The sequence below is a fragment of the Sminthopsis crassicaudata genome, chromosome 5 (assembly GCF_048593235.1).
Source record: "Sminthopsis crassicaudata isolate SCR6 chromosome 5, ASM4859323v1, whole genome shotgun sequence".
Taxonomy (NCBI): domain Eukaryota; kingdom Metazoa; phylum Chordata; class Mammalia; order Dasyuromorphia; family Dasyuridae; genus Sminthopsis; species Sminthopsis crassicaudata.
Genome location: NC_133621.1, coordinates 109,984,156 through 110,011,843, shown reverse-complemented (window position 1 = coordinate 110,011,843; position 27,688 = coordinate 109,984,156). Strand labels below are relative to the sequence as shown.

Sequence of the window (27,688 nt, the reverse complement as noted above, 5' to 3'; positions counted from 1 at the left end):
CAATCTAGGTTTCCAGGTTCGTAACTTCCGAAGGAGAGTTCCCAAAACTCCCTACCCATGCACCAAATCCCAAAGGGATTTAGGGGAGCCAAACCTCTTCATTTGGTTTCCTGACCACCCTAAATCTAGACCTCATCAGTATATCTATCTTGGTTGACCTTTGATTTTTCTAGGACATTTATTTCCATCTTTTTTCCATTCAATTGCTTCTCTATAATATTTAGCACATTTTCTCTCCTTTTTTCCATGTTTACCACTTCAGGGTTTATATGCATCACAAAGCTAAAGCCCAAAGCTGTCCTGTCTATAAATTTCCCTTATCAATATACCCTATATGTTAAAAGATTCACTATCTTCATGCATTACTTTGACCATGACCATAGAATTTTTTTCCATTGGATGCAAAAACAATCTTTTAAAGAATACTGGTATGTTAAGAAGCAATTTATAAAATAAACCATTTGAAAATGTTGACAAGTACAACCGCTCATGAGCCTTTTACTTAATGCAAATCACTATATGTAAATCAAGTTATACCTAGGCTCCAGGAAAAGAAAACAAAAAAACCAAGATAAAAACCAAACCAAAACAAAAGATGCAGACCTACTGGATGGCAGAAAAATTTTCTACTCCTCAGTGGAGAGTCATTTTAACTGACTTTTAATCACCACATCTAACACCCTCATTTTACTGAAACAAGGAAGTTAAGTAGATTTTCTCAAGTAACCAAACCAGGATAAGACTTGAGGGCTGCTAATTCTACATTTAATGTTCTTTCCATTGAAAAAGAGATTAATTCATACTTCATGGGGATGGCAGGATATAAATAGCCAAGGATTTGCCATGGAGAAAAGAAGACCTTCAAGCCCAAGGAAAAACACAAGCAAAGGCATAGACGTAAAAAAATCCAAAACCCACTGATTAAGTGTAAAATATCAAATAACTGAGTCAGCCAGAAAACACAGTACAATTTTAAAAAAGTGAAAAAGAAAGAGAAGGTGACATAGATTAAAGTTCAAAAGGAGCTTTTAAAAGAGGAATAATAATTATTCAATTTATGTACTTCCTATTCTTATGACTTCTATTAGCCTCAAAAGTTAAAAAAACTTTGGCTAAAAGAATGTATTTCCTAGATTAACAATCAAGAAATAAAGAGATGCCTAGAAGATATTTTTCTGATGTCCACATGTCCCAGGAGGGTTTTGACACTAAAATAAGATTCAGGATAAGAGTAGGGTTTAAATAAGATCCTGGATGACTTTTAATGATTTTTTTTTTTAAGCTAGCTATTATTACATTAGACTTCATTTATATTAAGAGTTCCCTAAAAAAGTTGGGACTTTTTTGGACTTTGCTTCTCACTACTTCACTGCTTCATTATTGCATGGAAGTAAGCTGGTCTTCTCAAAAAAACAATTCCACTGATGGGCTCCACATCAAGCTATAAAGGTTGTTGGCATGGGCCAGTGATGGATCACATAGTCCGCTGTTGTTGGAGAATCATTCTAGCTAAGTATGGGGAAGCTCATCAGCCTGTTGGCATAAGGAAATAAATAAGATTTTGCTTAATTGAATAAGCATTCTGATCTCATATTTATTTAAGTTTAATAATTTTGAAATGGAATAGAATTTTTCTTGACAAATGAAGATATTAATAGGCATAAATATATAAGATGCCTTACAGGTATGTAAATATATAAGATAAACAGCCTTGCAATGCTGTTGATTTCAAGAAAGGTATAGTTTGCAATACAGATAGTATGATCAGAGCAAAGAACATCATATATAAATTTCAGGGGCACTTTTTAGGAAGTTAATCTTTGTGATGATCCTGTAATGCCAGAGAAACTGAGGCAAGATAGAAAAACAATGTGAGTTCTCAATGACATATATACACGTGGTTCAGACACAAAGATAGACCAAGGCAGGGGCAGAGTGAGAACACTGAGAGCAGGAACTAACAATCCAGTTCTGACAGAGCTAGGAGAGGCATGGGAGACATCTGATAAATTACAGAATGGGGAGAGGCACCCAGAAGTCTAATGATGCCTAAGTAGAAGGTCTTTTTCCTTATCTGGATCATCATGATTAGGAGGGAGGGGTGGTTGAGCAGATAAATTAGAAACCGAGGCAAACAATTAGGGAAACTGAGTCAGGACAATTAGGGAAACTGAATCAGGACAATAAAAGAAAACTGTGGCACAACAAATCTACCATCCCCCCTTCAGAAACCAAAGAGGCCTCTGAATATATGCTCTAAATAAAATTAAATAATGATTTTAAAGATTAAGCAAAGAGGGACAAGCAGCCAAAGGAATACCTCTCCTCTTGAGGACTTAAAACTGTTACATTCCCTCTCCTTGCCTTCAATATAGTGAATAGAAGGCTGAAGAGGAAATGAGAATGCCTTTCTCACAAAACCCATTCAGTGCTTAGGCTAGCGACTAGTTAACCATCTTACAATCAGTAGGAAGTGCAACCAAGTTACCTCCTAAGAGATCACAACAGTTTGTTTTTTATTCAGTCACCATATAGAAGCATGATAAAAGTTCCCAAGCTCTGGAAAGGTAGGATCCTAGTTTTTTCACAACATAGCATCTTTTATTATTTAACTGTTAGCATTACCTTCCCCTCATGAAATCTTGAATATTCTATAAACCAGACTACTACTGGTCAGGTCAGAAACATCTATTATACCGGGCAACTAGCACCAACTCCTTGATAATATATAAAATCTTAATATTATTTGGTAAAGACTATAATAATCAAAGATTATTAAATCAATAATCTAATCTTTGCTAATGTCTTAAAATAGGATAACATTCTCATTAAAAGCAATACAGAGATAGAAGAATTTTTTTTTGAATAAGGGCACATAAGTTTATTTTGGAAATTAACCAGGTTGTGTCTTGGGTTTGGGACAAGGGTATGAAAATAGGGATATTCATAATTATTGGCCTACTTCAATGAAATGCTATAAAAACAATAAATATTTGAGAAATTAAGAACTAAAATGATTATTATTTAATTTTTAAAAAGATTGCATGATTATTGACTCTTACAAAGAAAACAGTGGTTTGTTTTGACCCAAATGCAAACACAGCAAATTATTTCCTACTGGAATATTCTTATTGATAGCGAGAGGAAAAACCCAAGAAAAGAAACATTTAGTCTTTCAAACATGATAGACTAGTGATTCTATCCAAGTACATTGTATAGAATTCTCTAAAGGCTTTTAAAGAACTCCTGTTTCTACAACTCTTTTTATCTTACCTTAACACTCCTATGCAAACAGAATACAGTTACTGGAAAAAGTGTCAAAGTTAAGAAAAATCTAATTATTTCATTATATTATCTTTCAAAAGGTAAAGGAAATGTTAAGAGTTGAGAAAGTATAAATACGAAAGCCATATTATAGGCATCTTAGTACTTATGATCATTACAAGCACTCACAAAAAGGCAATACTTGGCTCTAAAGCTGAACTATATATTATCTCTTTTTCAGAGCCCTGGGGCTATCATTGCAAAGCACAGTGGTCCATTTTAAACCCTGAATAGAGAAAGGAAAGAGATCATTAAATTATAATTTCCATGCACAATTGTACAAGTATTTCCTACCAACAGGATTAATATGAAAGCAAGATCCCAGAATAAAGCTGCTCAGCAGAGAGGATGGCAGTTTAGTGTCTTGTAAATTTGATTTCACTGAAAGCCCTGACACATCATAATAGTGAAATCCTATTTACTGTAGCAAGCAGGATGGATAATGCTATTTAATACCTGGTGTACTGTGTGCCATCAGCTCACAGCTTTGTACTCTATGTTCTCATTTTACCTTAAGGTTAATACTTCTTGACAGCCTACATGGTAAATAGTGCCCCAAATTAAGTGCTGATCCTATGAGTTGCAAATCCTTCTTCCAAAGTAAGACATGGAAGAATAAGCTGGCTCCAGTTAAGAAGATCATTTAAACAGGATGTGCTTTTAACTAACCCCAGAAAAACATATGTAAGTCTCATGTCCCAAATGCTACCTAAAAATAGTTATCTCCAGATCATCCAATTGACATTTCCCATTAAAAAAAATCAGACTGTTTAACAGGAAAGCCAATTTATCCACAGGAGATGTTGATAACAGATTTGCCTTATATTCTCTACCCCATAATGCCTGACAGAATTTTTTTCCTGTTAATGTAATTATATTCATTACATTTGAAAACCTGAAATAGATTTCTTTTAGAAGATGAATCTTGAAACTAAATGGTATCTTGTGAATTTTACTAAAAACAGATTATTATTCTAAGGGACATTAAAAAAAATTTTTTTTTCTGTCTACATGTAATTAAATCTACATATGATCTAACCATGAGGTCTTAAAAATAAAAAATGGAGCATAACATAGATGATGGATCAAAACTTTCACAGCACTGTCATGCTCTGAATGGCATGACAGTTAAAAGTGACATTGGTTTTTATTGCTTTTACCATCAAAATTCACCTACTTGAGCAACCCTCCTTTCTATAACTCTGTAACTACAGAACTCTGGGAAATTGATCCAATTCCAACATGAATGAGAAAGAATAGTTTATAAACTCCACAAATTTCAGGAAAAGAATATACCCTTCAGCACTGATGAATATTTGTCTACAAGTCTAATCTAGTAAAATTTAAATAACCTGATTACTTGCTTAGAAATATTCTTTACCTAGAGGATTTAAAAAAAATCTTTTAACAAAACTATTATATCTTGTTTAAAAGAGAATACAATTAATTCAGAGGCCACTTTCTATCAGTGTTAAAATGCTGGGCAACTATTTAAAATCCACTTAGGGAAAAAGGGAGAAGGGAGAGACAGACAGACATACAGAAAGGATTTTAACTGATAAATCAAACTTATCAACAGCTACCTTCTTAACAACAATACTGTCTGTTTTAGAAGCATACCTGTCACTGATGCCCCTTTATAGGCCAAATTCTATTAATTCCCTAAAAAGGCAGACACTTGATAGTATTTCTGCTAGTGAATATGTATAATAATTTCTTCCCACAAGGTCCACACTGTGCTGACAATAACCTATTCTGTAGTCATTTCCTTTTATTATCAATATTGGCATTGGTTTTTGTTGTTTTTTCCCCAAGTCATACAGAAGAAAAAAGAAATAAAGTTTTTAATTGACAAAGACATAATCAAGCAATCAAAAAGGCAATTAATCACAGAGATGAGTCTGCACACCTTATGATACAAGAGACAGATATGCCACCTACTCACTAGTGAGCATTTTAAAAATTGCTCATTTGATGTAAACATGATCTTAGAATTTAATTAGCATTTCTCCCTGTAGGTGATGGACTAGAAGCAGGCATTTTTTCTTAATGACAATACCTTTATTCCAGTTCCTCCTGTGTGCTCCTAGTCAGGCCTACAACATGCTCCTAAACTCTACAGAATGTAGGCTATTAATATGCCGACATCTGCTAGAGTCAACAGGAGTTTGTAAAGAGAAAATAAAACATGCTATACTTCATTGTTGAGCCAAATGCTGTAACTCCATTTTCAATTCTCTGGCCCCTAAATTAAACAAAATTAAGAATCTTTACACTGGTCTTTATGATGCCTTGAGGATGAGACCCTTTTTTCAATTTCCATTTGATTTTCATCCAATGAATTCTTAAAAGGCAACAGAGCAGAGATTCTAAATACATGTAGTCCATAAATTTTCAAATAGGGTCTGTAAATATAATAGAAAAGGTCCATGAACCTCCATTGGGAAGAAAGGGAAGAGAGGACAGAAGAATTATACCTTTATTTTCTTCTATCCTCTAACAAAAATTTAGTTTTTTCTTCAATCATGAAAAATATTATTGTTAAAAAGATCCATACCACAAAAATGTTTTAAGTACCTCCACTTCATGTATTTGACTTTCCTCAACTATAAAATGAAGAGTATGAACTCAGTGAGTGATTTTTTAAAAAATTAAATTAAATTAATAGAGATCTTTAGAGTCAAACCTAAGGAGTTAGCTTTTAGTGTTATCATTACGTAGGCAAATCCTTTTTTTCACTTCTTCAACACGAATCTCATAATATACTGTACTAAAATGACTGAGATATATACAAAATATTTCTTTGATTCTGGGTAAATTCTAACTGGTCAAAACAACAAAATAATGTTAATGTTAAAAAGAGAAAGCAGACTTGCAGAAATGCCAATAATTAAGATCATGAAATAAAATCAATTAAAAGAGAATGTTTTTGAACATTAAAATTAAAAATTCTTTGTTAGTGTTATAGGACTTAATAATTGTTTATTAATAGAAAGAAATAATATTTCTGTTTCTTGCTACAACTTTCAAAAGTGTGTTGCAATTTTTCAAATACAAATCTGTCTAATATTTTCTTCCTCAATCCTGGTCTTAGTTTATCATTCATCTCTAGTTCAGGTGGGGAATAAAATTTTTCAAACACTTTGTTATTTCAGTTTGAGTAGTAAAGTTTCTTTAACAATGCATTGGAATTTCTTCCATCCAGAAGAACTTGCAGTGTTTGAAATATTGTGCAATTAGGATGTCATTTGTGCAAAGTTACATTTGGAAAAAAAAAATTTTTTTTTTAAAGAAAAACTTTGTTGTTTGGATTTTACAAAGAATATCGTTCACATATTTTTTAATCCAGACATGCAGGTTAGATGACAAATCTCACCCAGTTTTATAGCTCTCTTGATCCCAATATCAGCATATTTTAGGAGAAAATTAACTTTCTAAGACATATCTTCAAATTTCTATTTCTTTCTATGGAGTTATGATTAGCCTCAGACAACTATGGTTAAGAATTGCAGTGAGGTAGAGGATACCATAATACTGTCTGCAGAAATATTTCTTAATACTTAGTGTTATCCAGAAGTAAAACAAGTTGCCTTAAAAAGTGATAAATTCCTAATTAGGTATAAACTCCGCTAGAGAACTTTCAAGTTGTCTTCTAGCTCTGAGATCCTTCCTTTTGCATATAACCTTTCTTTAGAATTTCATAATAACTTTGATAGTCTGTCTTGGAAATAAGGCATTTTTGGTATTCATTACTAAAATTATTACTTTGATTTTCACAGATGAGAAAACAGTGAAGAAAGCTAAGGTTCAGAGAAATTGCCCAAGGTCTTAAAGCAATAAATGATGAAGACAAGGTTAAATCCAAAAAATATCTGATTTTGATTCCTTCCACTGGTGCAGATCAAAAATATTTCTGAAAATTACAGCCCTAACAGAGTTGCCTGGTGAGCTAAAGTTTTAAATAACTTGCTCAGAATCACACAACTAGTTAAGTGTCTAAAGTCAGATTTAAATTCAGGGCTTTCTGATCTAGGTTCAGAGCTCTAACTAGTTGCCTAACACAATAGCCTATTTCTCTATGTTTGCCCTACTGCCAACTAATTCTTTATATTAGATGCTTACTAATATTGCTTAGGCAGAGTTCTGTGCGTGTTAGTCCCCCATTAAAATATTTTAGTAGTTCCATGTTATCTAACTTCCCTATTTAGGCTTCACAAAGCACTTGATTCTTATACTTCCCTAATATAGTCATTATATGATCCTTTGTGGTATGCCTTTTGCCTTAAATTCATGTCTTTTCCTTGTTCTACACTGCAAATTCCATGAATTTCTTTATCTCAACTTGAAGTTTTTCTCAACAACGAACAAGATTTTCTACAACCAGAACATATTTAATCAATGTTTGTTGACTGAAAAAATTAATTATTCAATGCTTAAATCTCAAGGGACAATAAAAAAGAATGTGTGGAAAGGAAGACACTGAAATTGTGAAACCAAATAACTGCTTAGAAATAGTTTAATATCACTACTATTGTCATCACAAATAATCTAATATTAAAATCATGTCATATCAAAAGAAGTTAATAATAGAAGAAAGACCTTGGATACATCAAAATATTTATATTAGTATTTTGGGGGGACAGAAAAAACTGGAAAATAAATAGGGATCCATTAGTAGGATAATGGCTAAATAAATTGTAGTTATTTATAAATGTAACAGAATATTATTTCATTATAAGTAATGAATACAGAAAAGCATGAAAAGACAAATGTGAATTGACTCAAAATGAAGTAAGCATAAATGGAAAACAATATACACACATGCACAATAACTACAATATAAAAGGGAAAAACCAAGAAAATAAAATTCAGTTATGTTAACAACCAAGCTTCGTCTTGACAAGATAGAAGATGTTCTCCTCTTTGTAGAGATGGGGATGGGGGAGGAAAGCAGAAGATTTAAGTAGAAAGACCATTGCATAGATAATATCAAAGTCATCAAAAATAATATCAAAGTCATCTGATATGTTAGTTCAGATGAACTTATTTTTTTTTTCCCCTTAAAAATTATAATAAGGCATGCCTGTTTAAGGCTACATTAAGAAATATAGAGAATATATTGATAACATTTTTTAAAAGAAAAGAAGGAAATAATCTAATATCTTAAATGGCCGCCTCCTGTCTTTAGCTTAGAAGCAGTTGGCTATTCTTTCAAAGGGCACATATCAATTGTAGCACAACTTGAAATAAACTCCAAGAATACGGATGATCATAAGGCAGATAGAAACAGAATAACCAGAAACCCACAATTCTTAGCTTTTTTTTCTTCCTCAATACTACTAAATGTTGCTTTTAAAACTTCTCATTGTGCTGAGATCATTGAGACCACTATGAATATTTTATTTAAGCTCTTAAGTCCAACATGACTTTACTAAAGAAGCAATATAACATTCTAAGGTCATTGCATTAGTACTTCTTTCTTGCCAATTAGAATTCTTCAAAGTATTTAAGTAAAAGAGAAAATTTTACTTAAAAGCACTAAACAAAGAAAATTATATCAATGACAAAAGCAGTTCACAATTTGTGCACCTAAAAGTCCATTTGCGAAGTTTACATTGTCTACCCATTTGTGAAATCCTATCTTAACATAGTAAATACCATAAATGCTTTATAGATTTTACATTAAAGTTTTTGTGAGGGTAGTCATTTACATAACCTAGCTTCTATAGGAAAATATTTTCTGTGCTAGAATACTGGAAATTAACAACTCCTAACATTTATATATCATTAAAAAGTTAATGAAGTACTTTCCCTTGCTAAAAATTCTATGAAATGCTTTCTCCCAGAAAGAGAAATACATGTGTTCTGAACTACATTGTATAGATGGTGAAGGGGAAAAATAGAAGAGGGGGAGAGGAATATGCATTTATTCATGCTGACTCTATGTCAGGCACCAGGCAAAAAATTACAAATAACAATCAGGATCAAAAACCTATCCTGACTTTTCAACCATAACAACAGGAGATAAGATTAATTAATCCATTATTTTGAATTATAGTAAAATGTTTTTAACATTTTAAAGATATTTCACCAGTCAAAAGTCACCAAGAATTTATTGAGAATCTATTGTTTGCTAGGTCTTGTGGTAAGAGCTGAGAAAACAAAAATTCTAACACAGTTATGATCATTATCTGCTACCTACTAAATAAAATCTATTTGCTTTCTATTTCTTACTCCAAGTGTAAGAGTTATTTGCTATTTTCTAATATGATATTAAATCATTCAGAGACCATCTGATTTTAAATGCACAAGAAAAACATTTTAAAAGAACTTTCTGTAAGATAAAAGAATGCCACTATGATATAGCAAAGAGCTTGACCCTGGAGGCAGGTTCAGGTCCACTCTTGGGCACATATGTCATTTTGTGACCCTGGTAAGACACATCATCAATCACTATGCACGCTAAATCTCTAAGACAATAACTTGTCGAGGCATACCATACATGAAAGAAATCCTTAGTCTAGTACCTATCTCCTATGCTATAAAATAAAGTGTTTCACTCTAAATATTATGTCCACACAGGAAATTATGGAAGTAGAAATGCTATTCTTTATGGAAAAAAAAAAAAAAGTTTTATCTACTGATCCTCACCAAAAAGTTGTAGCTTTTATTCATTAGTTTAATTTCTAAATTATTATTTATTAATATTATTATTTAGCTACTGTTGATTAGTCTAGTTTTGTTTTAAAATTAAATTTAAATAATTAGTTATTCTAGATTCTAAATTCAAATTATTTATTTTGAAAGTAAGGATTTCCCTCAATAAAGACCTACCACATATTGGAAGTTTTTTATCTTTTTTATCTTAGTTTTCAGGAGAGAGCCTATTCAGTGGATCTTATCAGACTGAGGGTGTCATCGAAGGATAAGCCTAATTAATTGCAAAAAGTCTTTTAGATGATGGATTTTAGGCCATGGCAATTTTCACCAGCCTGAGATTTATGTCAATGTAGGGAATTACACACAATGAGGAAATTACAAATGTTGTGCAACTACCAAAGTATTGAGTGTCCCAAAGTTACCTATTTAAATTATAAAATAGTAATAATTTTAAATGGTCATACCCGCTCTTCCAGTCTAGCCAGCTGCTCTTTGTAGAAAGCATCCTGTTTTTTTAGCACTCTGTCTTTCTCTTCCAGCTGCTTAGCCTAAAATAATAAAAGAAAACATTATATCAAGAAAAAGCAGCAACAGCAAAGTAAAAGTGAAATAAAGGTTGTAAGAAATAAATATACACAATTGAAAACTCTGCAATCTATTAGGTCCCTGCCTAAGAAAAACATTAATAAGATAGATGATTGCTGTATTAAATGTAAAGAATGAATATGCATTGTGGGTTTTTTCTTGTCTAACAGCTGCATCCTACTTTGTCCCAACTTACTTGGAAATGTCAGATTACAGCACTAGGCACACTGGTTTTTAACTCCTCTAGAAAAAAAGTCATTTCAAGAACTACTATTAAAGCATTTATGCTCACTTTTTATTCAAAATACAAATTAGACTAACGATTATCTTTGAATTTAAAGATTTCTATGTAAGATATTGTATGTGTATCCTATGTTTTGGGAACTTTCTGAGTAATAAGAGAAGATATTCAGATATGAAATTACTTTCTTCATACTATTAAATGTCCTTTTAAGAGTTACAGAGAATAAAGAGTGGAGGTAGAAGAGAGAACAAAAGCAAATTGCTGAAATAATGGTAGTTGAATATGCTTGGGAAAGCTATTATTTTACAACTCTGATTTGCTAAACCTCATTTTCAACAAGAATAAAAATAAAATACTTGCTATACTTTTAAAAGTATGATAATTAAAGTATATGAATGATGAATTATTCTGAAGATCAAGAAATTCTTAAAGCAGCAAATAGCCCATTTAAATTCATCTGAAACTACTGAGAAAAAATGTCTCCACAGATGATAGTGACCAGGAGTCCTGCCTCAACAAAAACAAAAACAAAAACAAAAACAAAGCAAAAAACTCACAAAGTGTCTTTAGACAAAAAGGCATTTTAAATATCCCCTCTGTTCCTTCCATGACACTGTACCAGTTTTGTTTTTCATCTACAGGATATCATTCTCCACTCTCACTTCTCTAAATTCATTTCTTCATTTCAATTTTCTCAATGTAGGTATTTTCTGACTGTTCCTGTTCCATGTTCTAGGCTTCTATATCAGAGGTTGTACAAAATTTACTTTTTCCTGTCTAACTCACTTTTGCTTATGTCGGTCCTTTAGCTTGAAAGAGCTTATTTAGTATTTTTCAAGGATTAACTCAAAACCACATAGTTCAAAGAAAGTCTGATCATGTTAATCTTCTAAGAATTCCTAAGTGATAACCATCTTTGTAGCACCTGTTTTCCACATTTAGACCTAAATTACTTAAAAGCAAAGAATATGTCTTAACTTCATATCTTTGAGAAAAGTCAAATAACAGGTTAGCTTAAATCAAGAATACTTTCAAATCAATGTTTAATAACTATCCGTCTTAATTTAAAAATAAGGATTAAAAGTTTCCCTGATATTACAATTTTTGGGTACCCCCAGAACTTATCACAGTGCTTTGCAAATGACAAGCATTTAATGACAAATGACAAGCTTGCTGACTGAAAAGATTTCCTTCCCATATTATACAAAGGTTTCTCAAGATGATTTAAGTGTCCAAGTTTAGAACCCATTTATGTATATTACAGGTCTTTTTTAACAACTTACCTGAATTTCTAGGTCCTGAAGCATGTAAAATAAAAATTTATAAATGACATTATGATAAATGATTTTTAAAAGAAATTATTGAAAAACAATTTGCCAATATATTTCCAAATACAAAGCACACAGAAGGCAATAGAGTAAATGCTTGCTTATTTAAACTTACAGGACATTAAGTTTCCCTTAATGAGGGAACCAGTAAATGTCATTGTTCTCTTATGGTATGATAAGAAGATGTCAAAGGAAATTTCAAAAAATTCAGATAAGGTGAAGATAAACATATATTTTTATGTTCTTTTATATCTTCATAAAGCAAGTTTGCCAAGACACCAAGAAGATAATCAAATCAGAGATGTCACAAATGTTAATATCCACCCAATATTTTTTTTAAAGCAGTAACCTTCACATCTCTAAATATGATCAATTAGAAGATAGAAGATTATGCACTTATTGAATGAATGACCAAATAATAACTACCACTGTTACTGACCCTTCTTTCATTTTCTATTATAGAAGGAAAATTTCCTCATGACAAAAGAATTAAATATCACTTACAGATTATAAAAACAACGGCTTTTTGAACGCTAATAGGAATCACATATCCAGGGTTATCCTCCTAAGCAAATGGGAGGAGACTAGTATAGAATCTGAGAGTGGACAATTTTGTAATGATTTTAATAGTACAAGAGGATTTAGTTAGAATAACAGCTATATGATATGGAAATCATTTCCTCTACCAAACCATTAATAGTATTATCATCTACTTTCCTCTCAGCAACTTCATTAGATATCTAAGATTACCCACTAAAACTAAAATTTTCTTTTGCTCATATATAGCTACATGGTGAATTAAAAGATATACAGAGAAAATGTAATAAGCATTCCATTATACCTACTCATAATGCTCATATAATTCAGAAAGCTTTAGGTGATATTATGCAATACTAGTAAATGTATTGTTTGATCCCTACTGATGGCACTTAGCCAGCCACTGAAATATAATTTGAATAGTGCATTCGAACATAAAGGGAATTAGAAATAAACTCTGTCTTTGTAGTATTTACTCCTTGAAAAATTTAAAAGCAATATACTAAAAATCAACTATATATAATAAAGACTCCAGAGAATGCTACCCCCAATATCAGACAATATAAAACATATGAAAATATCATAAAACTATCATATGACTACATTACCAGAATATATTCTGAGATTCAAAGAGTGATTGTATGCTTGCATAAAAATGACCTTATGTATGCAAGAATTCCCCCCATAAATACCTGTATACACACACCTTAATCACATGATTTTTGTCTATGTGTGGTAAAGATATAAAAACAAAAAATAGAATAGCCATACTTCAGTCTATTCCTTTAAAAACAATGTGATGATGTGATAGAAAGTAACAGTAGATAACTGTAAACTCATGTTATAAGAAACAGACAGCTGTAGAAGATAGTGAATATAACTCAACCTAAAGAACAAAACAAAATGGGAAATAATATTATGGAAATTCTCTGGATTAAAAAAAAATTAAATGATTTGGTCAGAATTTGACTTATTTATACTATTCAAATTAAAACAAGACAATAAAGTAGAATTAAAATATAAAAAAACCTATCACATTAACACCTTTAAAAAGTATGAAAGCATTCTGAAGAAGCTTGTATGTATGTAAATATAGATATAATCATATGGAAATGTACATATGTAAATATGTGCATAAAATTGATTTTTGCTTTTTAATCAAAATTCATCTTCCTTCTTTGAAGGTTATATTTATTTACTAGGCACAAAAGACAATTCAATTTGGTTAAAGAAGGTAGATGATTTTTACATACGCTAACATGAAATTCTAAAGAATTTAACAAAAGAAATAAATTAAAATTACTTTTAAGAAAACAAAAATATTGTTTGTTGACTCAAGTTTCTCTAACTATCATTGAAATCTACATTTTTTCAAACTTTTCTAATAGGAACTTTTATCTTTACCTCTGTTTTCTTTGATGTGTCACCATAACTGCAAGTTTCCAACATGATACCTCAATCTTCTTAGCAGTTAGAGGCTCTTGGGCAAAGGACTAACTAAAAATACAAAGTATGTTTTTCTGAACACAGTGACATCACAATCAATTAAGATGATGTCATTCTCTCTCAGTACTTTATATTTCAATACAAGAAATGTTAAGGCAAGGATTCTGTCTTCAGGAAAAACTTGTTGGGCTTAAATTAACCAGTTCCATCTAAGGTAGAGTTTCTTTTAAAAAAAAAAATTTTTTTTAAATTGTAATAGTTCAAAGTACAAAAAACAAATATTTTCTCCATTTTTATAATGTTATACTTTGGAGAAGACATATTATTTAGATGCTAATCTAAAACATAACATCCAAGTGATTATTCATTTTCCTCCATACCCCCATCAAACATCAGTAAAGATTTGAAACATATATGATTAATTGTGAGGTATATTTTATCTTTTACAATAACATATGGTTAATACACCAAAAGTATAAAGAAACACATTAGTGCTTATATGGGCAAATGAAACAATAAAAATGTGGCATTCTCCATAGTAGCAGAAAAGACATGTGGGACAAGAGTATGCAAAATCGATCAATGTTAAAGAATCAAGAAATTGGGAAATAACATTTGTATTCAGATTTTAAGAGATGCAAATATCATCTTAAGAAAAACTTAAAAACCTATAAGAGTTACAAATGATATTAATTCATTGTTACAATATAAACTGGCAAAGTAATATATTTATGGGTTACAAAGTTGCACATTATGATAACTGAGACTATCAATTAGTCACAAAAATATTATTAACAGTAGGCATGTATTCAATTAAATGAATAGTCCACTTTTGCTGTAAATGAGAAGTAATATGAGGTTCACTTCTTTACAAAGTGATACTAACAAAAGTATTATACTTGGGCATTACATTCTATAATACTCTGGAAAGTCACTTTCAAAGGACTAAGAAATTACATGCAACTTATTAACGTATTAGCTTTTAAGGACTGATCAAATTTACAAATCAGTCCTAGCTTCAAAGCCTGATTGTGTTAAAAGTTACTTTTATGTATTAAACTTACAGCATGTATATTAATAATGTTATTCCTTAGACCTGGAGCTGTTAAGCTGAAGCAGGTGAGCTTTAAAAAAGAACATATATACACATAAACATATATGTATACCTACAATCATGTGTTTGTTTCAGTTTCCTTTGTAATTTTATGTATTTTATTTTATGCATTTAAAAACATGCATAAAAGGGATCCTTTTGATCTGATAAGGGATCAATACACTTCACCAGACTGCTTAAGTGGGAAAAAAAGCTTAAAAGTTTGGCCTTAAACCAGTGGTCCTCAAAACTTTTTAAATAGGGGGCCAGTTCACTGTCTCTCAGACTGTTGGAGGACCAGACTTTAGTAAAAACAAAACCTCACATTCTGCCTCTCCCCTCAGTCCATTTGCCATAACTGGCAGGCCGCATAAACATTCTCAGCAGGTACATCTGGCCAGCAGGCCATAGTTTGAGAACACCTGCCTTAAACAGACACGGAATTTTAAATACATTTTAACTACATATAGCTGATATGCTGCAATCAATTTTCTAAGTAGAACAGAACTCTGATCTAAGTGTCAGGAGTCCAGTCAAGTAGGAATTAAGTCAGTAAGAAATATTTCAACAGTAAAAATTTGTCTTAGTTATTTCATATTGATAAAAGCAATTTAAAACAATACACTCTTCCCTTACTACTTTAACACACTAACTTCTCATAAAGCAATCAGGAAGAAAACTTCAACTATTCTGAAGGAAGAAAATTAATAGAATAGGAATATTTCAAATTGCAATAGGGGTCATTTGAGCTGATACAACTGCAAAAATGACTACTACTTTACAGATGGAGGTGTTTTGTTTTGTTTGTTAAACAAAAATAGTTCAAAGTCTAAACTAAAAGATTTAAAAATTTATTAAATAGAGGGAAAACTCCCTTCTTTAAGAGTGATCTGAAGTTCTTGGAGTATCATCCTCATGATGGCAATAGCTCATATTTATACAGCATTTAAACATTTGAAAGAACTTTGCTTATTCTTCACACCCACAGTCCCCAACCCAGCCAAATCTTCTATTTCTCAAACATGGTATCTATCATTTGCCAACTCTCTGTACATTTGTAGTGGCTACCCCTGATTCTTAGGATGCGTACCTCCTCCTCAACTCTGCTCAGTCTTTTTCTTCCTTTAAGATGCAATCTCCAGAATCTTAAAAGAGGGAAAGGGACCCACATGTGCAAAAATGTTTGTGGCAGCCCTTTTCGAAATGGCTAGAAACTGGTAACTGAGTGGATGCCCATCAATTGGAGAATAGCTGAATAAATTGTGGTATATGAATATTATTGTTCTATAAGAAATGACCAGCAGAACGATTTCAGAGAGGTCTGGAGAGAATTACATGAACTGATGCTAAGCGAAATGAGCAGAACTAGGAGATCATTGTATACAACAACAAAATTATATGATGAACAATTCTGATGGATGTGGCTCTCTTCGAATCAGTTCCAATGATCTTGTGATGAATTAGTTGTATAGTTTTGTTGCCATATATAATACAAGAGAGCTTAATAAGTATGGTCACATATCTAGGAAGTAACTGAGGCAGGATGTGAGCTATATCTTCCTAATCACCAAGGAGGTAACATGAAACTTGGATGCTGCTTCTTTTCCAGTTTTCTCTTCAACTGTGGGAGCTCTGGACCAAATCTTTCTAAATTCATTCCCAACACTACTTGGAATCTTGTAATTTTACTTTGTCTGTAGGTAGGTTTTTCCTTTCTGACTAAACTATTTTCTATTTAACTACTATGTACATACATACATACATATATATAATGAAGCCAATGAAAGATGAAAGGAAAGACAAGAACTATGGGGTGGCAGTACAAAGAATCACTTGATTAGTTATTATTAAATAAAAACCTACCACACATCAGCACTATATTAGGTACTAGAGATACAAAGACAAAGAAATCTTTTCTGTCCTTAAGGGATTTATAAAATGAACTGAAGAAATGACAAACTCACATGTAAGAAATACACACACATGCACACACACACACACGTTTTAATATATACTTACAGCTACATTTCTTATATTTATGTATTTCTAATGAGTGTATAGTGTGTGTTGGTTTTGTGTACAAATAAAATAATGACTTATCAGGGACTCATTAGCAGGCTTTGAGGGAGGGAACTTTAAAATGGACTCATTTAAGAGTTGGTTCTTAAGCAGAGTTCTAAAGGAAGCTAAGGATTCTACTTTAAGGTAGAAGTGAGGGAAGAATGCATTCTAGGAACATAGAATTTTCCAGAAACTGGTAGTGAAATGGCAAATAGGAAGAACAAGAGAGCTATTTGTATAGAACAAAGTGATGTGAATGGGTATTTAATAAGCCTCAAAAAACAGAATGGAGACAATTGTGAAGTACTTGAATGTCAGAGTAGTTCCCATTTTATTCATCTAGTGCAGCAAGGAGCTTTTTATGCAAAAGAATGACAAAGTCAACCCAGTACAGCAGTAGGATAGAAGCTATAGGAAGGATAGTAGTAGTTTTTAATTCTATCCAATTGTTCATGAACCCTTTCAAATGATTTTTTTGGCAAAGATAGTGGAGTGGTTTGATATTTCCTTCTTCAACTCATTTTACAGATGAAGAAATTGAGACAAGCAGTTAAGTAACTTGGCCATGGTCACAGAACTAGTTAAGTGTCTGAGGATAGATTTCAACTCAGTCTTCCTGACTTTGGGCTCAGTGCTCTATCCACTGCACCACATACCTGCTTTCAGAAGAGAAAACAAAGAGACTTGGAAGTAGGGAGACCAATTTTGAGGACTATTGCAACAGTCTGAAGAATCTACATGGCCCAAAGCTACACTTGGTGTTAGAAAGACCTGAGTTCAAATATCACCTAAATTTTTTAAACTGATAATTGAGTAAGTTTCTCTTTTTGCCCCTCAATTTCCTCAACTGAACACAGGGATCATAGCACCAATTCCTTGAAGGTGTTGTGAGGATGAGATAGAATTAGTACAGCTTTTATCGTTTATTCTCTTTCTGTCCTTTTCACTTTTGGGAAGAGACATCATAAAAGGATGGGACACTAAGCTGAATGGAGAGAAGGCATGCTGTGGATTGGATGTGAGGTGAGGAATAGTGAAGAGAACGATCCTGAGCTGGTAAACCAGACTGATTAAAGGGTGCTGGGACAGTTAACAAAAATAGGGAACTCATAAAATGAGGTAGGTTTGGAGGAAGAGATAAATTCAGCTTGACACATACTGACTTCGAAATAGGCTGCAGGCAGTTAGGGATGTGGGACTGGTGCTCAGAAGAAAAACTAGATCTTGAAATACAGATTTGAGAATCATTTGCATGCAAATTATAATTGAACCCAAGGAGTCTGAAGCAGTACTGACAGGAAGAGTATGAAGAAAGAAAAGGGACCAAGAAAAATTATAATTCATACTATCCATTAGAGAGTAAAAAATGGATAATAATTCAAAAATGGAAACTGAAAAAGAGTAGCCAGAGTTACAGGGAAAATCGAGAGTAAAGTCCTAAAAACTAAGAAAGGGGGAAGTATCTCATGGTCAACATTGTCAAATTGTCAAAATCATTTGATGAAAGGCCAAGAAAGATGAGTAAGGAAAAGCTGCTGGTTTTTGAAATTAGAGGGCAACTTGAAAACTATCTGAAGTACAACTTAAAGGAGTTGAGAAGCAAGTGAGAGAAATCGAAGCAGCACATATAAAAAGCTTTTACTAAGATGTCTGGCTAAGAAGAGACCCATAGAACGTTAGCTTGAGGAAATAGCAGGCTTAAGTGAATATTTTCTAAGATGGGGAAGACCTGAACATGAAAATTTTTCAGTAGCTTAGGAGCCAGAAGGATTCTATATATTGAAGTAATATATTTATTTTCTTCCTTCCTTCCTTCCTTCCTTCCTTCCTTCCTCTCTCTCTCTCTCCCACACACACACACACACACACACACACACACACACACACACACACACACACACACACACACACAGCTTTCATATGTTTCTTTATGAGACAGGAAACAACAACCCCAATGTGATTATTTTCTGATTTGGGTATATCACACACATGCACATACCCCTAACTAAAAACAATTAGTGAAGATGAAGACCATGTACTCTAAGAGGATGTTAACAGTTAATGTAATATAGCAGTTAATGACAATGAGATCCTAACATTTTTGGGGGGGAAGGTAGAAATAGTATTTTGGTTTTAATCTATGCTAATGTGTCCATTTTGTTAAGCTAAATTCCATCCTCCTGCAACAATACTGTCAGGTGGATGTAGTTCTGTGAGGCCACTTTCAGTGATACTAAAGTGGCAAAGATACTAAAAATAAGAATAATAGCTAATCTATACCTAAAAATATATTATTTAGAAAACTACGTGATATTTTGTAGCTTATTTCCTTTCAAAGAAAATAAGCAAAATTTCAAAAGTATTACAATACAAATGCCTGGTTTTTTTTCATCATTTTCTATAAACTGCATAAGAACATATTCATAACATATAAGACACATACCTAATAATTAGGACTAGACAAAGCTTGGCTCTATTCCTAATTGCATAGATTTAATGGTAAAAAGTAATATACTGATTCTCTCTCTTCTATATAGGGGCTTTTTACTCTATTCACTTAAAAACAGTATTACGAAAAACGATTCTAATCAGTCTTCTACAGTATCTCAAAGAATAGGTTCACTCACTCTTTACTAATGAAACAAATCTTAACCATACACAAAGAAAATAAATACAGATAAATGTACATTAGCACCAAAGAAAAAAATATTAATATATAATGGAAAAGCATTATCAAGCCAAAATTGGGCACTGAAAATTGAACAGACAAAGCTCTTAATCATTTGCTGTATAAAACATCGAATAAATTAAATTTCAGAAATGATTTAGTTTAGAAAATTTAATGTCATACGAGTTCAGTCAATTTAAATTCTGTACTATAAAAAAGAGATAAGGCACATAAAATAAACTAATTGGGTGGAACTTCTCTGATCAAGTTAACTTAAGATGGAGAAGAAAGGTGCCTTTACTTATCAATCTCAACTATTAGCTGTGAGATGGATTTGTGGGAAGTATCTCTACATGCATAGTAGGTTAAATTAACACCTAAAGGCTAACAACCATGTGAAAAGCAAGATGATCTGCAGTTACTGTGATATAGGAGAAAACAATAATAATTACACTTAAAACGTTTATATCTTCCTTTTCCACTGTGATATTTCATCCATTCTTTGGGAATTCAATCTTTATTTTTAAGCATATATATCTTGTTGTACTACTAAAGTTAGACATCTCAGAAATAACTCTTGATAGAAGAGTGTATTCTAACTGCCTCCCTTTGTGCTGAGGCCTTTGGTGTCGTAGATCTGACAAAGTAGACAACAATAGAAAAAAGTAACTGCCAATCAAGCTTTTAATTTCTTAATTTTTTTTCTTTTTTTAAAAATTAATTTTATAATTTTAACATTTTTTGACAGTACATATGCATAGATAATTTTTTTTTTTTTAACAACATTGTTCCTTGTACTCCCTTCTGTTCCAATTTTTTCCCCTCCTTCCCTCCACCCCTTCCCCTAGATGGCAGACATTCCCATACATATTAAATATCTTATAGTATATGCTTGGTACAATATATATGTGCAGAACCGAATTTTGTTGTTGTTGTTGTTGTTGTTGTTGCAAAGGAAGAATTGTATTCGGAAGGTAAAAATAATCTGGGAAGAAAAACAAAACAAAAAACAAAACAAACAAAAAATGCTCACAATTTACACTCATTTCCAAGTGTTCCTTTTCTGGGTGTAGCTGATTCTGTCCATCATTGATCAATTGGAATTGGATTAGCTCTTCTCTATGTTGAAGATATCCACTTCCATCAGAATACATCCTCATACAGTATCATTGTTGAAGTGTACAATGATCTCCTAGTTCTGCTTGTTTCACTCAGCTTAGTTGATGTAAGGCTCTCCAAGCCTCTCTGTATTCCTCCTGTTGGTCATTTCTTACAGAACAATAATATTCCATAACATTTATATACCATAATTTACCCAACCATTCTCCAATTGATGGACATCCATTCATTTTCCAGTTTCTAGCTATTACAAAAAGGGCTGCCACAAACATTTTGGCACATATAGGTCCCTTTCCCTTCTTTAGTATTTCCTTGTGAATTTCTTAAATTTTCAATGAGATTACTTATATTTGCACCATTTAATTTAATTTTTGAAAAAAAAAACAACTCTCGTACAAAATGTGAAGTATTTCCACCTGGAATCTGTTTATTTCTCATATATCAAAGCTTATTTAAGAAACTTTAATAAACACATATCAAAGATAACATCATAAAGTTCCATGGAAGTTATGTCTTATTCAAAATTATAGTCAATATAATGTACAATATAGTGTAATTAGAGTTAGATCCTTGAACAGAATAGTCCTAGATAATCTAACCCCTAGTCTATTGCTCTTCTCAATATAAAATGATGGCTCTCTTGGGGAATTTACACCTTTATTACAGAATCTAAAAGAAGACAAGAACTTCACAGACCAAACATTTCAATTTTCATTTCTGCAAAGATTCCTTCTCCAAAATTCCTAATAAGTAGTTTTGAAACCTTTGCGTGAAGATTTTCAGATAGTAAGAGCTCACTACCATATTGGGACGTCCATCCCATTTTTGATGAGGTTTAATTATTCTGAAGCTTCTACTTGAGTTAAGATAAAATGACCCCTTAAAATTTCCACCAATGTTGTCTTCTTTTGTGCTACTTTGCTGCTAAGGAGAATAATTTTTTTTTTTTTTTGCTTGTTTGTTTGATTGTTTTTAAACACTGCCCTTTGTAAAGTTCAAGTTTGATAACAATTCCCTCCTAAGTCTTCTCTTCTCCAAGTCAAAATATCCTGGATCCTTCTGTTTATTATTGTCTGGCATTTTCTCCAGTTTCCTCACAGTTCTATATGTTCCAACTTATGTATTTCCTTAAAATAAGGTCCCCAAAGATGATAATCTTCTAGATATCAGATGAATAAGCCAGAAGAGTGTAGGATTTCTCTCCTAAATTCTATCCCTCTCTTGCTATATAGCCTATTATCAAAATAGAATTCTATCTTTAAAAAGAACTACTTGTCTAGTGTTGGGGAGGTCAACAGTCTACTCTAATACTCAGACCTCTTTCATACAAATTGTCATATGTCTATAATTATACTTCCTTATTTGTGAAACTTATGAATTTCTTCAATTTCAAGTGTAAACGTCATATTGCTATTAAACTTCATCTCACTACGATTCTGGTGTGACAAGCATTTTTTTGGGGGGAATCCTTATTCTGTCATCTAGCACATCAGCTATAATCCCCACTTTCCTGCCATGTATAACTCCATAAAAGCCACTAATAAAATTTTATATAATATTTAGAAAGATCTCTGAAGCACTGTACTCAAGATCTTCAAAACTGACAATGTCTACTTTACAGGTTTAAGTAGTCAAGTAAATCTAAATTAGCTAATTGAATGTCTTTAAAAAAATCATACCTTACCACTGTATCTAAAAGGACACTACTGAAATGAAAGGATGCTATTTTAAAAAAGGTTTTAATTATAGTGAATTTTATTAAATACAATGGCTTGTCAATAGTTTTTCTCCAATATTAAACAACACTACATAAATAGGTTTGCTCAACTGATAATATCAAATTTAAATTTCAGCCTGTCCCCATTTTGTCCACTATGAAAGGAATAAAAATGTCAAGGACATGGATTCAGAAACTAATTCAAATTATAAAGATAAAAACAAAATTAAAGAACTAGAAGGGATTTGAGAAGTCATTTAGTCTGGTCTATACATAAAAGAGGTTTTCTCTAAGAAATGTCACCAGCCATGTTGTCCTTAAAGAATCTGGAATCAATTCCTGAATCTGTGTGGAGATGGAATCCCAAGTAACATGGTTGGGATTGAATTTCCAGAGATGATCTCTGAGGTTACAATTAGTTCTCCATGTACAATCCTAAGGTTGTATGTATTCCATTCAATTTTTAAATGGCTCAAATTGTTTAGAAAATTTCCCTTATATAAAGGCTAAATTTCTCTCATTACAACTTACAGACTTAGATTTGGGACCAAAAAATCTATTTCTTCTTCATCTTATTTAAGTGCTTCTTAACTAAAGTGATGTTCCTAGAGCTACTTCTATTCATTTGCAAATCTTTACTTCAGGAGAAGACATTATCTGTGCTTCTTTCTTATGTTCTTGGTGCTACTCTGGTTCAGAGTACTACTGTTTTGGTAGATTTTACATGAAAAAGGAACCTTTACAAAAGAACCTGATAATGAGAATTTTTTAAAAAATAAAAGTTTTTAAAATTATTTTTGTTTGAAGTATTACACTAAGATATAAATGAGTATATAAATATTTTTTACAATAACTGTTGTGAACTTCTGAAAAAAAAATGGAGTTTTAAATGTTACATGAATTATTATTGTGATATGGCAGACAAGAAAGATGTGAATTTAAGGTACAACATGCAGATATAAGGAGATTTTGATCATGCTGTACTCAGTCCTCATAAAATATAGCTAAAGTATACATTCATTTTTAGGTTCTACATTAGGAGGACATTAATAAATTAGAAGTATTTTAGAGGAAGGCACCTGGAATGGTGAGGGAAGGATCTTGTGTTCATAATGTTGGCATGTTTAGCTAGCCTGAAGGAGAAAGAGAAGAAATAAAAGGGGGGAGAAGAAGGGGAGAGAGGGGAGGAAGAGAGAAGGACAGAGAGAGAAGGAGAGAGAGAGAGAGAGAGAGAGAGAGAGAGAGAGAGAGAGAGAGAGAGAGACACACAGAGAGAGAGAGAGACACAGAGAGACACAGAGAGACACACAGAGACACAGAGAGACACACAGAGAGAAAGACAGAGACAGAGACAGAGAAAGACAGACAGACAGAGATATGTGGAACATCCCAGGAGGAAGACAGAAATTGAGTCATAAGAATAAGTAGTTTATTTAAGGCTTCAAAGATAATAAATGGTATTTTGGCTTTTTGGGGGCCAGGTGGCCAAGTGGGTCCTTGTTGCTAACTGGGATCAGGAAAACAGTGAGGCCAGAAGCACAAAGCCAGTGGGTGCAGCATTGCAGAAATGCAGATTTTTGTGAAGACCCTGAAAGGCAAGACTATCCCTCTTGAGGTCAAACCTAGTAGTACCATCAAGAATGTCAAGCCAAAACCCAGGACAAGAAAAGTATCCTGCCAGAACCACATCTGATTTTTTTGCAGGAACACTTCTGACAAAGTCCTGCATCAAGTTGACTCTAATAGGTCATAAAGTTCTTGCACACAAACTATCTATAGATCTACATTAAAAGCAAGACTTTGCATGTATCTCTATCCATTCAATATTCCCTGACCCACCTGCCAAAATTTCCCCCTTCAGCTTCATGGAGGCTTGGGGGGGGGGGGGGTTTGGAGTGAATGATGTAAAATTTTTGACAACGGGAAATTAGAATTTTTAAGTCCAAATAAATTTACAACATTTTACAAAGTAGCAATCTATTAGGAGATAGACTGATTTCATCAAGGCTCAATAGTAGAAGAGTAAAGACTTAAAACTAGGTTTTCTGAATCCTTCTTTAATGCTAATTCTTTCCAATAAACAAAGCAAGCTAGGTAAGTTCTGGAAAAATCAACAGGTTGATCCCAGGTGGCAGAGTGAGGATTAATATGAAAGCTTCAGAGCTGGAAAAAATGTTCAAGGTACTACAAAATTGTTCCCAATAGCCCACACGGTTAACTACTTTAACCTCAATTCTACTGCTGGAATATTAGAAGAAAATAGGAATTAAACTGCCCATTTAAATAAAGAAAATGAATAAAGCAAGACATATTCTAGACAGTCTAACTTAGAAGAAAGTTGGAAGAAAGAGAAGAGAAAGTTTAGAAGCAGAAACATTAAAAGACTCAGTGTTTTAAATCACAATGTTTTGTACATAAAGGCAAATATTTTAAGTTAATAATTCTAATTCTTAAACAACAAATTAGTCTATCTTACAAAAGCTAAACTCCAGGCTTCTTGATTTTAATACACATATGCTAGCCACTACACTATGCTTACATCACTGACACCTTTCAAAGTATGATGCCTAACAATAATTCATTAATTCTTAAAATTTTTCTGTCAAGATACAGACACAGAAATAGAAGCTAAGATGTGGATTTAAATGAATCGAGAGGGGGAAAAAATGCCAAATTACACAGTTCAGTTGCTTTACAATAAAATTATCAATGCACAACAGATAGCATCTATATAGTGTTATATCAGACACAATTAATGGGTTTTTCAGACTTAAAAATCTCCTTATCCTTGCTTACAAGCTGAGATACACCTTGATGAGAAACACAAATATATTAAAGACACAGTGTATATGCCACAAAATAAGTATGAAGAGTAAAAACAAACATTTCAATAAGTATGTCACAATTCACTAGGCATGATAAAAGAAATACTTGATTTTAAATTTTTGATCAGTCTCTAAAATGCAGGATATTAGCCAGGTGTTCTATTTGATAAAGTACTGAATGGTTTATGATTCTCATCATTTGTCAACTTGTACAAAATTTCTGGCCACAGTAGAGAATTAGTTGTTAGTTGTTTTTTTTGTTTTGTTTTGTTTTTTGTTTTGTTTTTTAAGTGAGTTAAAAAGACGGCTTGCTTTGAAAAATGGTTATCACCTACTATTAATCTGAAACAGAAAACAAGCATTGTAATGACATTTAGCAGGCTGACACTCATAAAATATAAGTTGTCTTTTCCCCTCACCACTTTTTTTTTTTTTTAAAGAACAGTAAGAATGACATTTCATGATCTTCTGCAAAATTTTAAAAAATTAAGTTCTAAAGAATAGGCTTATCTTTTACTAGTAATACATAGTGTATGACATGAGACTATTAAAACCAGACATTGTGCTCCTGCAGTGTGACAAGTCTGATTTAAGCGCTGAAGGAATTCCCCCCAGCCCCTCCTCTTTTCCCTTTTTCCTTTTGTCTGGTGTCAGATGAATACAGTGGTAATGATGACATGATCAAGGAAAAAGTGACTAATGGCTGAAAATGTCTATAAAAAGACAGCCAAGCTGTCCTCTCAACAAGGTCTCTTTTGTCCTACTGAAGCTTTTTATGACCTGAGGTAGCCTATATCCTCTAGAGATAAAATGTAACATAAAAATATTAATTGACCTGTTGTGAAAATTGTTCTTGTAATACTTTTAAAAATTTCCTCATTCTCCCTGCAAAGATGCTCATCTTTATTTTTGCACTTACCCAAAATGGCCAAAAGACTGAATTCAGCAAAACTATACATATATTTCTGCAAAACTTCTGCAAAAATCAGGCTGTTTTGTTTTAAAATATGTTCCAGAACTGATACTAGCATGATTAATGTTGACATTGAAATGTGTGTTTTGCAGCTCCCATAAACATATTTTCATATACTGCTTTGTTAAAATCCTAGTCATAGAATATAGATCTGGTACTGGAAGGAAACCCAGGAGCCTTATCTAGTCTCACCTGACACATGGGAAAATCAATGGCCAGGAAGACACAGGATATATCCAAGGGTCACATAAATAGTGTCAGAGGTAAAGCTTTTGTTTCCAGAGCCAGCATATTTTCCACTATATTCTGTGGCCTCCATTTGACTTGCATGCCATGAGTTCAAATAAAGCATCCCCTCACATTCAACTGGATATTATTTACTAAACTGTGCAAAGACAAAACCACAAGGCCCACCTTTTACCATTGGGGATACAATATGTACAAAAAATAATATAGTGCAAGAATGCTAATAGTTAGGAGGATCAGAAAAGACCTTGTGGGAAGGATGACATTTGGGACTAAGCTTTCAAAGAAGCAAAAGATTCCAAGAAGACTTGTACCAGAGAGCAGTCCATGCGGGGGAATAGCTTAGGGAAATTCAGAGTAAGAAAGTGGAATATGTGGGATGGCAGTTTCTTTCACTTAAATATGGAATGTCTACAACAGAAATAAAATTATATACAATCTATGGAGACTTCATAGACTATGGACACTATAAAACATAGTCTAGTCCCTGCATTCTAGGAGACTATAATATAGTGTGGGTGTCAAGGAAGATATATATGAATGGAACAAACAACTGTTACTGTAACAATTTAGGACAGAGAAAAGAACATTTTCCACTGAATGGAATCATCAGAAACTTCATGGAGATAGTTGATAGAACTAATAGACTCATTGATCCTCTCTCACCATTTCAACTTTCCCCTCCCCAAACTTCCTCTGGCTCTCCTCAGATTTTTTAAGCTAAGTACCACGCCTCATTATTTCACTGGAGGGAAAAAACAACAAAAACAAAACCCCTCTTTTCTTCCCTCCTCATCTTACATTCAGATGCTTTCCTGAATATTCCTTTTACTTCTCTCTCATATTAAAAAAAGACAGTCCT

The 27,688-nt window shown here is 32.6% G+C and overlaps 1 protein-coding gene across 2 annotated transcripts in view; it reads right to left on the bottom strand.

The window, feature by feature from the left end:
* Positions 1 to 27,688, bottom strand: part of CHCHD3 (coiled-coil-helix-coiled-coil-helix domain containing 3) — a 315,348-nt gene that overhangs the window by 102,661 nt on the left and 184,999 nt on the right. The window contains exons 5-6 of one of the 2 annotated variants that reach the window (XM_074267890.1): positions 12,097 to 12,111; positions 10,449 to 10,532 (exon numbers count right to left, since the gene is read on the bottom strand). In XM_074267890.1, the coding sequence (XP_074123991.1) occupies positions 10,449 to 10,532; positions 12,097 to 12,111 (99 nt within the window). The remainder of the gene's footprint in view (positions 1 to 10,448; positions 10,533 to 12,096; positions 12,112 to 27,688) is intronic. The other variant, XM_074267891.1, reaches the window with a different exon arrangement.